The sequence below is a fragment of the Callospermophilus lateralis genome, chromosome X (assembly GCF_048772815.1).
Source record: "Callospermophilus lateralis isolate mCalLat2 chromosome X, mCalLat2.hap1, whole genome shotgun sequence".
Taxonomy (NCBI): Eukaryota; Metazoa; Chordata; class Mammalia; order Rodentia; family Sciuridae; genus Callospermophilus; species Callospermophilus lateralis.
Genome location: NC_135325.1, coordinates 100,766,917 through 100,780,394, shown reverse-complemented (window position 1 = coordinate 100,780,394; position 13,478 = coordinate 100,766,917). Strand labels below are relative to the sequence as shown.

The 13,478-nt window shown below is 38.5% G+C and overlaps 1 protein-coding gene across 3 annotated transcripts in view; it reads left to right on the top strand.

Moving 5' to 3' along the window:
* The window catches only part of Tenm1 (teneurin transmembrane protein 1), a 529,849-nt gene that overhangs the window by 502,433 nt on the left and 13,938 nt on the right, over positions 1-13,478 (top strand). For all 3 annotated transcript variants that reach the window (XM_077107670.1, XM_077107669.1, XM_077107668.1), the window contains 2 exons: positions 2,949-3,121; positions 4,152-4,387. In XM_077107670.1, coding sequence (XP_076963785.1) covers positions 2,949-3,121; positions 4,152-4,387 — 409 coding nt within the window. The remainder of the gene's footprint in view (positions 1-2,948; positions 3,122-4,151; positions 4,388-13,478) is intronic.

The following is a 13,478-nucleotide window of genomic DNA, read 5'->3' as shown; positions in this document are numbered from 1 at the left end:
TTGATTAAACTTGTTTCTTTGACATTCAGTCTGGAAAGATGCATTCCCCTGTGATGGTGGGGGACTCGAGCAAGCCATAGGAAATCAAAGGCTCCCTTTCTTTCTCATCTACTTTGAGCAATTTTCCAAAGTTGTGGGAATTATCCACTGATGTATACATCTGCCTGTCACTCTTCCTTTGGAAATGACCCCCAGAACAGAAGTGGGACTATATGTTTTGATCCAGGGCCATATAAATGAGTGAGCACATGAGAGATGCCAGACTGCAGACACCATCAAATGTGACTGGTTTGACTGTAACTAGCCAAATTTGGGGTGCATAAGTGTGTTGCGGTGGGGTACTTTGTTTATGATAGAGTGACAGCCAAACATACACTCTGAAATAAGGATGCCTATGTAGCCACAGAAAGGAAATGAGGCAATAAAACTTTTCAACCTTTTAGCTACTCGGCAACTGTACAACTGTAGGAAATGATACCTTATTCCCCAAACATTGACTCTTTCACCAGAAAAGCAGCATCCTCCCCATGGTCTTAACTCAGTAATGATAGTCTTGTCTGACTCTTTAGCTGCCTTCTCCAAATGTACAACAGTCAGTTGGAAAGTAGGAATGAGAACAGAATATGTGGGAACATGTCTGCAATATTGGGAATAAGCCTTAAAACTAAAATATATCTCAGACAAAGAGTACCAGTAACTTGACTTAAAAGTTGGATGGTAGGTGTGTTAGGAAACCAGATTTATACACAGGTCTTTACTAATGCTCACTGGGACTTTTGACCCTTATTCCTCTGCTCAGTGAATGGCCTTGTCATCTTGCTCTAAGGAGTAAACACAACCATTGATCTCTCATTTGCATGAAATGTTGATTTAAAACAAAGGGAGGGCTAGGAGTGTAGGTCAGTGGCTGTGTGCTTGCCTAGAACATGTGAGGCCCTGGGTTCTGTTCCCAGCACCTCAAATCAACAAATGTTTTTGTTTGTTTGTTTTGTTTTTAATAAAATAAGGCAAGGAACTGTGTGACTGAGAAAGAAGGAAACTAACCCCAAGCTCCAAAACCTGTTGACAACCTGTATCCATAGCACCCTAAGTCAGATTTTGTGGAAGCGTGGTAAAGAGCCACATTGACCAAGGGTTGAGGAAACCCCTTGGACATCAGGAAAGGGAAACAAATGAGGGACAGTTGCAGGTGCTGAGTGAACAGAGAGGAGCTGCCTGCATTATACAGACTCCCTTGTGAGGAAGACATAAGGCAGCTGCCTTCTATTTGCTAGCTGAAAACTCCTCCCTGCAGGGAAAAGCAGGTTGATATCTTGGGAGAATAAAGGCTGGACATTGTTTTCCTCCTCTGGAAGGAACACCAGGCAGAAAAGGTTGGAGCAGGACAGGATTTGCAAGCTTTTCTGTGGTCCTTTCTCATCAGGGGCCTGCTTCTTAGCCACAGAGCCCCAAAGCAAGCCAGGAGCAAACAGACTAGGTATAGGAAGTATTTTGCCATTAACCCTAGGCACAAATAGCACCACTCGGCTTTTTTTTTTTTTTTTTTTTAATAATGAATCCTTAAGTGCATAGAAGCAACACACAACCATTTTGACCAAAATCCTTTTAAAGAAAGGAGACACCCAATTAAACAACTAACATTTGGTATATCCGTGATGACAAATGACCAGTTTGGTTAATTTTTTTCCTTTACATCACTTTTAATTGATAGCCTGTGTGCATACATACAAACACAATAAAGCATTGCCCATAGCCCCAAGTTCAGTTCTATCCTACAAATTATGGGCTAGCCCCCTTTCCCAAGCCTACCACAGGCTGGTATAGGTTTTAAAATTTCAGCAACTACCCAGGCTGAGTCCTTTAAAACCCAGTGGATTGACACTGAATTACTATGGCTTTTTGCATAATTGTAGGGGGAAGGGATAGTAGAGCCAGACTACACCATTGTGTCAAGGCTGTATCCTACTCACTTTGGGTAAAAAGAATATAATTGTTTAACATTTTAAAAGCAAATAAAAGTGCTTAAATATTTTGCAATTTGCAACTTGAAAAGAAAACAGTAATGGGTTTCCAAGTGCATGTCTTTACTTTTAATGAAGTGTTTATTTTTCATGGTTCTATTGGCAATAAAAGAACAGCTCCACATCAAAAGCCTTCAGGGAAGCAGTTTCCATTTGGAGGACAGTGAGATTGCCAATAATTCGGATCTTTTTTTCAAAAAAGTAAACTCACTAGGCTATATTCCTAGATATGGGGTATTGCTTATTATCCGAGGTAATTATTATTTTTTGTCTCTTACTCATATAGGCAAATTACAAAACATTAGACATCATACTCCAAAAAGATAAAAAGAATGTGACACCAAGATCAGGGGATTCCAGAATGTTTTAATGAACATGTTTCCATTATCCTCTGTGCTTGTTCATTTTGTTGGAAGAATGATTCATTCATTTCAAATTTGGCAACTTAAACAGCAGCAAATTATAATTTTCTCATCTCAATGCAAAGGCAGTTTATTGGCCTGCTCAGGCTTTGCGGGTCCTTTTTTGTGCCTTCTTTTCCTTTGACAATGGCACCCTCTGCTGGTTTTTGTAATCCATCACATCTAATGGGATCGACCCAAATTGCAAACGGAGGCCTCCTTGCAACATTGCACACAGCAGGACATGATTCATAAATCAGTTTTCCACCCTGGTGATTCATTACCAGATATATTTTTTTCTGTAAAACAGCACAGCTCAAGGAAGTCATCAGGAATTCAGAAGCTGCAAAAAATACCTTCGTTTGATTAATCATCTCTCTGACCTTTTTCTTCTTATTGAACAAGGTTAATAATACTTGTTATCACTCAAAGTTAAACTGTATTAGCTGCCAAGTGATTTTTACTTTGCAAAGGCCTGTTATCACTGCCAAGAGGCTTCAGAGTTTGGATTGGTTATATTCCTCAGGTATGACCCCGAGGGACATTTGACCAATGCAACATTTCCTACTGGAGAAGTCAGCAGCTTCCACAGTGACCTGGAGAAGCTGACAAAAGTGGAGCTAGATACTTCCAATCGTGAGAATGTCCTCATGTCAACCAACCTGACAGCAACTAGTACCATATATATTTTAAAACAAGGTAAGAATGTTTACAATTTCACCTGACTATAACAGCACCTATCTCTGTGTACCCTCAAACCTGTGCATGCCATTAATAAATACAATTCACCTTTGAGAAGATGGAGTCTTCTCCCTATTTTTCAGCTAAGACCCAGACAAATTCACACCTTTCACAATTTCACATATCAACTTTGGATCACATCTCTGAGGGATTAATGAGGCAAAATCCCTGCCAAGTCTACTCTTTCATTAAGTCAGTTCCCAACGCCCAGCTGTTTGTAAAGCTCTTTTAGGGTCTGACTAGGTTACATGAAAGTAATGGAGTCTTATTACTGAACTTAACATTCTAGATCAACATTGACATGGGTGAATAAAAAGGAAAAAATTAGGATACACACCAGGGAAAAAATATAAGTGAAATGAGAATTAAAAAGTCATTCTATGCAAAGACAAGAAAGAATGGAAGAAAAATGAAGTAAGGATAATTTGGAAGGAATGTCCTGGAAGCTAAAGGGGAAGTAGACAAAGAGAAAGTGCTTTCCCCCTTCCCAGTCATGCAGGACTCATTCTGTTGTGGGGCCAGATGCTCTAAGAAGAACAATATTGACTTTTATCAGTGTTAATATTTTGTGGGGTACAGCAACTGTGATGGTGTTCCAGGTGGTAAGAATGCTAAATTGAACTTCATACTCTTCTCATTCTAGCTCCCAGCATATCAAACTGAGGTGGCTGATCCAACAAGTCAGGGAATTTATAAAGCAATGTTTTAAAAATGAAATAAAAAATAAACACAAACCAGCCTGTGGTGTTAGATAGCAGTCTTTGATCCTAGAAACAAGATACCCCAGCTGTGAAAATAACAAGACCCAAATGGACAGAAAGCACATCTACCTGTCAGAGAGGTGGTCTGCCTGGAAGGCACTTAGCTCCTCAGCACCCCACCTGCCCATCCCTTCCCGAATGTGCTTCCTAAAGCTAAACATGTCTCTGTCTGACTTCTTGCTCTTCCCTTTCTTTATCCTCGTCTTCCTTTTCTCTACTGTCTACAGAAAATACTCAAAGTACCTATCGAGTGAGTCCAGACGGTTCTCTACGTGTAACTTTTGCCAGTGGGATGGAGATCAGCCTCAGCTCAGAGCCCCATATCCTGGCTGGGGCCGTCAATCCCACCCTGGGCAAATGCAACATCTCATTGCCTGGAGAGCACAATGCAAACCTCATCGAGTGGCGGCAGAGGAAAGAGCAAAGCAAAGGCAACATTTCAGCTTTTGAAAGGAGGTTGAGGGTAAGGCTTGACCTTCTCAAACTGTATGGGTTTCTTTAGAAACTGCAGAGCCTTCCTGATTGGGAGTCCCATTTCTCCAAAGCTTTTCTAGGTGACTGACTAGCTTATATGATATACTAATTCAAGAGAGGGTGCTAATGGCTGATAATGGTTCAGTATCCTTAAATGAGCATTCTAATGGGAGCTTTCTTTGTCATTAGCCAGCTAAAGTGCTCTAATAGTAGCAATTTCAAGCACCAGGAAAGTCTGGCAGGAGAAATATGTTTAGTCAGGAGACCCTCCAGTACCCATCCCAGCATGCCCTGGAGATGCTTATCAGGTCCTACAGGTTGACCCCGGTCCCTGCTTTTGGGTAGTTATTGGAAAGACCAGGTAGGTACGCATAGAAGGATGAGAGATATAAGGCCAGATAGGAGGAAATTGTATGCTATGTCATTGCCATGAATACATATTCAGGACCAGATGGGAAAAAAAAAAAAAAAAAAAACTAGGACTGAGATCAGGCTGAAGCACTCAGAGAGAGCTGCCTGAAGAAAATTAAAGATTTGGGAGTTTTCAAGTTCTAACCTGGCACAATTCACTGCAGTAACCAGAGATCTGTGTCAAAATTGCTTTTCTGCAGCACATGAAGCCTATAAACACCACAGCACTGTCTACCTTTCCCTTCTTCAATACTAACTGATGTTAGGATGGTGTGACCAACTTTCCAAATATAGTAACATTCAGTATCAGCCCTACAGCAACTGTCAGCCTGCAGGAAAGACTCAATCACTATTGAGGCCAGGCCTGCAATGAGAAACCTGTGTCACATCTAGAATACTAGAAATGCTTGCACTTTCTTCATTCATGATAAAAACTTAGTAACCTTAAGGCTGTAGAAATGCAACTGCCAAGCAATGATCCAATTATAGGGAGAAGCAGTCAAAATAGTCATATGGTTTGATATGGACAAAAGAATCTGCAACTGAGCTCACTTTTCTTTCAGCTCTGTTGGTGACACAGAGACACAGAAGTCAGTGGGTGTTTTTTATAATAGCTGCTGAAGTTGTAATTTGTAAGTTTTGATTCTATTGACCAGTCTCTAACAGAGCATTTACCAGATATGCCACTGAATTGAGAGTTGAAACCAGTCCAAATAGTCAAACCTCTGTGTGTGTGTGTGTGTGTGTGTGTGTGTGTGTGTGTGTGTTTCATTAAGGGTTTCCATCAAAGTTCTTCAAGAATTGGGATCTCCTGGACACAAAAGCTCGGATGGGAAAGTTAGATGACATGGCCTTCATACTGGTTTTTAAATTATTTTATATTTTTACCTGTGAAATAAAAAAGGTAGTACTAGAGAAAAGTAAGAATTATCTACAAATGGCTTTTCAACCTCATGGATTGCACAGAAAGATTGCAAGAAATAAGTGATCTCTTAGTGCTTCCCCTAGTGTATGGCCTCGGTAAAGCATTACAAACCAAATCATATGCTAAGTGGCCTTGGGATTTTCAGTTCTTTAGGACAACCACCCTGTACTATGTGACCTTGGGATTTTCCATTTTCTAGGATAACTCACCCTGTGTTTTCCCCTCCATGTGCACAACGAAGAAAAACTGTAAACTAATGTATAGCCTATATCCAAAATTGTTCTTTTTTCCCTGCATAGATTTTATTTTTTATTTGTTCTTATTTAGATATACATGACAATAGAGTATATTTTGACATATCATACATACAATGTTGAGAAGCCAATGGCCATAAAACATTCCAGAGCTCTTGGTGTCGAGGAGTGAAGTGTTTAGTTTCATACTAATTGTAATTTGACCCATTTCACATCTTATTGTAGAGTTGAACAGATTTGTGAACTGGGTTATAAAAGCAACAAATTCAAGGCCTCCTACTCTGTATGACCTCTAGGGTACTCCTTAAGGTCCTTGAATTAAAGAATTGGAGCTCCTTATTGAATAGGTGATGTTACTGTGCATTTCCCTAGACATCTAATAACAATAACAATACTTTATACATATTTAGTGCATTAGAATTAACAAAATACTGTCACAGCCAGAATTTCATTTGATCCCTACATACATCAATTTTTATTCCCAATTTATAGATAAGGAGACTGAGGCCCAGAGAGGTTAAGTGATTTTCCCAAAGTCAAACAGCTATTAAAGGGTCACAGCCAGAGCCAAAATGCAGGTCTTCACCTAGTGCAGCATCTTTCCACTGCATCATGCTTTGCTGCCTTTTCCTTCCAATAATTAATCTATAAATCATTGCCCCACTCAGTACAGCCACCTTGGCAGGGCCTGACTCCTCATTTCAATACTGACAAAGAGACAAATAATTGACTCTAATGTACTGGCAATTGTGTGTGCTATAGGGCATCTGGCTGGCCTCCAGGCAGAGAAAGCATGAAGGAGACAAAAGGAGGAATCAGGCTGTTTAACTTAGTTCTTACCTGCCCTCCCCCTTTATGGGAATTTTTCTTTATGCTGCCAATTCAGTTTCCCCATATTAGACATATATCCAATTTAATGGAATGAATATGCTCCCAAAAGATAGGCATGGATCCATTTTGACAAAGCAAATTCTCTTTTCCCACTGATCACATTATTTCAGAGGAGATGGCCCTTCCCTTACAAGGGACAAGCTAATGATAACTTTCTCTTTTCTTGAACCAAATATGCAGTGACCCCATTTTTAAGTATACCTATAAAGAATAAGCTTCTCTGATGCCCTCAAGTACCTGGATACCTCAACTGAATCATACATTTCTCCTGCTGAAGATTCCACTCCAGAGCATGGACAGATGAGGCTCACCAAAGCCTTTGGGACAGAATTTCAGGTAGATAGTCACAACATATAAAGCCCTGCTGTACTATGGGAAATGTAGCTCCTCTGAAAACCCACACAAAGGTGTGGTTGTAATCTATAAATGTGTTTAGGCAGCAGGTCATAAAGCACTAATTGTTCAGGCACAAAGTGACAGGTTCATTTAAAGGCCCATTTGGTAAGATGATGGGCATCATATGTTACAAAAAGCTACCAGTCATGCCTACACTAGACCTTCTAGCTGGAAAGAAAAAAAATAATAAAGTGATAGACCCCTCCTTGTAGATAAAGCAATATGAGTTGTTTTTCTCCAATGATCAGTGATTTTTTTCTTCACATAAAGTCAGGATCCCCTTCCAAGTGAGGGAAGCAAACTATTGGGAAATGTGATATCCTGCACAGCCTGAGCAGGCAAGGGATTTGTTACCTCTGGGCCATCCTTCACCAGCACCATTAAGGGAAATAAATCACATTAACATCCTGAAATTTCATTTATTTAAAAAATCCATTTCCCCCAACCTGAGTTGTGTTTGAATCATCTTCCTTGCAAAGTATTTTTGCATCCAACCCATGTATCTTCTCATCTGCTGCATCAATCTGTCCCCATAAATACATTTCCCTGGACAATAGAGAAATTAGAGTGCAGATAACAATAGAGGCAATTGTAAAAGAATTGGACATTCACCAAAGGCAAACTGGTTTAGGAACTACAACCAGATTGCACCTTGCTGTGTCTGTGGATAATAACATTGTCATATGAGACTTATCCCAGCATTGAATCTCAGTGTTCTTTATAAGATTTTGCAGTCTGAATTGTAACATTACAGCAAAACTCCAGAACTTCAGCCTACTTTAGTTTTCAAAAATGGAAAAAGCTTAGCACTTAAAACGAAAGTCATGAGATCAAGGACCATGATTATTGTATTTACAGGCAAAATGAAGCAAAGACTAAAATTCACAACTGATTTTTCCTCCACTAAAAGATAACTGAAAATGACACAGGAGATACATACACACACACACACATTTTTTTTTTAGTTGCTTATGGACCTTTTATTTTATTTATTTTTATGTGGAGCTGAGAATCGAACCCACTGCCTCACATAGTGCAAGGCAAGTGCTCTATCACTGAGCCACAACACCAGCCCAACACAGGTTACTTTTTAAATACACATGTGAATGTTCATATATAAGCTGAGTTCTGAAAGGGAAAATAAGCCCAGTTGAAACACAGGGTCCCATACTGAAAAATGATGGGGAATTGGGAGGTAGCTAAGAGGGTTCTAGCTTCTTCCTTGGTTCTCAGAGATCACCTTTGCTGACAGGATGCTCAGCTACAGGGTTCTCCAAGCTGGAGTTCTCACTTCCTACTATTATAACTTCTCTCTCTTCAAGTTTAGTGAAGGCACTTGTTTTGTGATAATTTATATTAGGATCTGCTTAGGGATAGATTAATACATTTTAAAAATGCATCTGTAATTTTCAGTCCCAAATAACAGTACTTCTAGCCTTAATGGGTCATCTGGAGACAAAAGATTTCAGGCATCAAAACTACTAAGCAATATTTTGGTTTTGGGTCAGGGGATTTTGGGGGGACTTCAAATCATAAAAAGTACTATTATTTTAATCGTGGGTGAACCCTTCTAATGTAACTAGAAAGAATTATTTCACATACAGCTTCACCTATATGTAAGCATTAATATTTGATATAATTTTTAAATGTGTTTATGGTTACACAGGTGAATTAATCAGTAGTAAACTATTTAAATAAGAGAAAATTCATATAGTGCAAAAAAGTGTCCTAGTTCAATGATCTTATCAAATTCAGGTGAGAAGAATGGGCATGTATTTGAGAAAGAACTGGCATGCCCATAATTTTGTCATTTTCCCATCTATAAAATGAGAGGTATGGATTGTACAGTCTCTTATAACAGCAACTAACATTCCTTCAGATATTCCTTCTTTGTATTGCCAGTGGTAACTCATTTACTACTCAGCAATTTATTAAATGGGTCTTTAAATTACCATTCCCATTTAACAGATGAAGAAACTGAAGCAAGAGAGGTCACACAGTTTACTTGTGGTGATTACAAGAGTGAAACCCAGGCAGTCTGGACCAATAAATCTGGCCAACTAAGATCCCTTTTAGCACTAAGATTTTGTGGGCTGGCAAGGTGGGGAAGTATTTTGAGAGTAAAATAGGAAAAAAAAGAAAGAAAAGGGAAATTTCAAGTAAAATATTAGAGGCTGATTAACTAACACTGAATATATGCTCTGTGCATTTGTAGGCACCTCTGTGAAATAAAAGCAGGCCTAAGTAAGAATTTGATTGTCAAACAAAAGATATCAATAAAAAATAAAATCTGTGGAATTAATGTACTAATTAATTTTTAAATCCAGTACTAATCACCTTAAAACTAGTGGGAATAAAGCCTGTTACTTTAAAATCAGCTGTGACTTTTCTATTCATTTGTATAACTTCATGAAAATTAAATGCAATGCATCTTCCAAATTCTGATGTGACTATTTGGTCCATCTCACTTATTCACTTTCTGACTTCTTCAGCAAAAATTTAGACAGGTAACTCAGTTGTGTTGTGAGCCAATGTTAGACAGTGTCCTTGAAAATCAGCCTTTTCCTTTTATAAAGGAAAGAAAATCAGCTGCCATGCTTATAGTTCAGAATTCTCTCTCTCTCTCTCTCTCTCTCTCTCTCTCTCTCTCTCTCTCTCTGTGTGTGTGTGTGTGTGTGTGTGTGTGTGTGTGTGTTGGATTGAAGCATGGTGAATTTCCCTTTGTGAAGGCCAAAACAGCAATTGCCTATATATCAACCAAATATATGATCTAAAACCACCTAATAAAATGTTACAAGTAGTATATTCAATTCAACTAACCAAATGAGTCTCAAACTAGAAGAGTTGAGGAGCTTTCTCTGGAGCAATTAGAACACAAAATCCTAAAAAGAGAAGGAATAGGAAGCAAAGAATACATGCGTTGGAGCTTTCCTCTACCCACCCTTCACAGGCACTTTTGCTTCTGCTGTCAGTGCTATTCAGAGTTTTCCAAAACACATTCTTTCCTCTTTCCTCTTTGATGCAAATACAAAAATCAAACCCTTCTTCTCCTTAGTATAGCTGATTAAAAAATTTTAAGGGAAACCAAAGGATAAACTGCAGCATAGAAACATATTCCCCTGTTTTAAAAAAAAAAAGTACAGTCCAGCTACAACATAACAGCTCATCAGTTGCCAAACTCAGAGATCATGCTCAACATGTAGCAGTCTGAAGAGAGCCTTGTAACTTGGGCTGTTGCCAAATTTTAATCCTTCCCCTTCTCCTCCCCAACCCCACCTCTCTCCCCACTCCCAGCTTTTTACAGGGAAGGATTGATGTAGAATGTTTGGAGAAAGAGTGAAAATAAGGCTTGTTCACCTATGCTTAGGTCAAGGGCTATTGTCTTTCAGAAAAGTGAGCACATACATGAATATGAAGCTTTCCCAGCCTTGCCCACCATGCCAGTAGTCAGCAGCAGTCAGCCCAGTTCTGATTTCTGCCATGGAGGCTAGTAGCACATAAGCACTCCAGAAGGAGGTTGGGAGGGCTCACCGAGAAAAACATTCACCTTCCCAGGCTTCTCACACAAAGATTTCCACAGGAGACTTGGCAGGGGGTGGCTGGGAGCCAGTGGCATCTTTGATCCCTTCATCCCCTTTCAACTCTTGTTGAATTTTACATTAACTTCCAAACCTGACTTTGAAACTAGTGTTTCAGCAGCATCCGAATATCAGGGTGCATTATCTAGAAACAGAGGATCATGGTTGCAGAAGTCCTGACAAGCAGAAAAAGAACATCACACTGTCTTCCTCTGCTTGCATTCTAGTGGATTTTCAACAGTGATCCCTGCTTGTGAAGCAGTAATGACTTTATTAAGAAATGTGTTCTTGAGTAGTAAACTTAATCTATCAGACAAATAAAACCACAAATTTAGTTGAACTGGAAATCACTTGTTACTTTGGCTCTTTAACTATCATTATAACATAAATTGTAACAGTTACAACCGTCTCCAGGAGTACATGGATATTTTACAGCTATTGTAAATGAACGGCATTACAGTTGGAGATATGTGGCTATAAAACCACAGGAAAGGTAGTTGAAGAAAGAACACCTGGCTTCCTAAAGGCTTCCAAGTGCTGCGTATCAAAAGACAGGAAATATGTGCTTCTCTATCACCTTTTAGGTGATCACAGCAGGTTACTATGTGTTTATGCAGTCTATGTATTTATGACACTGCATGCATTTGCTCCAGATGGTTTAAATAGTCATGATTCCTGATCTGTGGCTCTATTTACTGAATTAAATCTACCCCTGAGACTAACAGCACTTTCCTCAAATAATTTGAGTATCTTACCCCTAATCTTTAGATGGAATTCATGGCATTTAACATTTGATAGGTGCTTATTTTGCAGAAGTTCAAAACTAGAAAAAAAAAACTGGGGCAAATATCATTAGCCCCAGCCTGCTGATGAATAAATTGAAACCACAAGAGACAAGTCCCACAACCCTATGGAGTAATGGGCAAATGTCATGAGCAGACAATTCATGGAAGACATGTATATGGCAAATAAAGGGACTCAATCTCACTAGTAATAAAATTAATGCAAATTTTAAAAATTTTTTGTAGTTGTAGATGGACAGAATGCCTTTATTTTATTTGTTTATTCTTATGTAGTGCTGAGGATCGAACCCAGTGCCCCACATATGCTAGGCAACTGCTCTGCCACTGAGCCACAGCCCCAGCCCAAAATTAATGCAAATTTAAGTCATAGTAATGTACCCTTTTCCCCCTCATGTTAAGAAACATTCATGAACAATAATACTGAATGCTAATAAAGAAAAGAGATGGGCTGTCCTACTAGTAGTCAATGGGAGTATGAATTTGTAGAGCCTTGGGGCTGAATAACCTTTCAAGTTGTATCAGGAATCATTTAATATGCTCTTCTCATTTGACCTAGGATTTCCTCTCATTTGACTCAGTAATTTAGCCCCTAGGATTGTATATTAAGGAAATATTTATATACTAAAAATGTTCAACAGCACATAAGATATGAAAAAATGGAAAACAGGAACTCTAATTTCCAATTGTGGTAACATGAATATATAAATGTTTATTATATTATAAAATATTATGCAGCCATTAAAAGTCATATTTTAAGATTACTTGATAACATGAAAAATCCTAAAGTTAAAATATTGGCTGAAAAAATAAAGCACAAAACTTTCAGTATAGCCCTAGTCGTGTATTTTAAATGTCTGGACAAAGATTATGCAAAAAAAGTAAGATAAATGGAATGAAATGCAGCCCAGTATTAACAATAATTCTCATTGGAAGGTGAGATTGCATTGAGGCTAGATTACAAATTATCATAGCCATCATCATTATCTTCATCATCATCTTCTTCATATTTTCTTTTCAATGCATTTGATGATTCATTCGCAGTGTTTGGTGATGATACCATATTAGTGGTAATAAGAATGTTTCTGGATGATCCAATTAATTAGAACATTCTGACAGCTAATGTTGCAGAAACTGATGCTTTTGTGGCAAGGGACTGTGAAGCGGGCATCTCTACTGTAAAATTTTTCTCTGTGAGAGACATCAGAGTCCCTACTTTAGTTGAAATAGACATGGTTTGTGGAGTTGGTGTAAGGTGATATCAAAAATATTCATGAATGTGCTTATGTGCATTTTTCCAAGGACACAGTGTATACCTTTCAGATATGTAAGGGAATTCTTGACCACAAATGTTAAAAATTAACATTAAGTTTAGTTGGCTAGCTAGTGGATCAGTTTAGTCTGACTATAATTAATATAGTGAAACCCTAGCACAGGTTCCCCCCCCCAACTCCTACCTCATTAACCAGAAATTTAACATTCTATTTAGGATTGTGCTGATAGTTCCTATAGATATAAATCTAATAAACTGAGCTTAAATCATGGATATGTGACACATGGGCCTATTCACAAGCTGTAATAAAAAGAAAAGTAATCATTACATATTTTAAAAATAACAATTAGTAATGATATTTCACAGTTTACCAAGAACCTGTGTGATTCACTTATATCTTGACACAATTCTGTGACATAAAGTGGTAATATCATTCCCATTTCACATATACGAAAACTAAAGCCCTGAGAGAAGAAATGATGGGTACATTCATATAACTGGCAGCTCACCAACTATCTCCTGACTCCATTAACCACTACTTACACTTCTCAA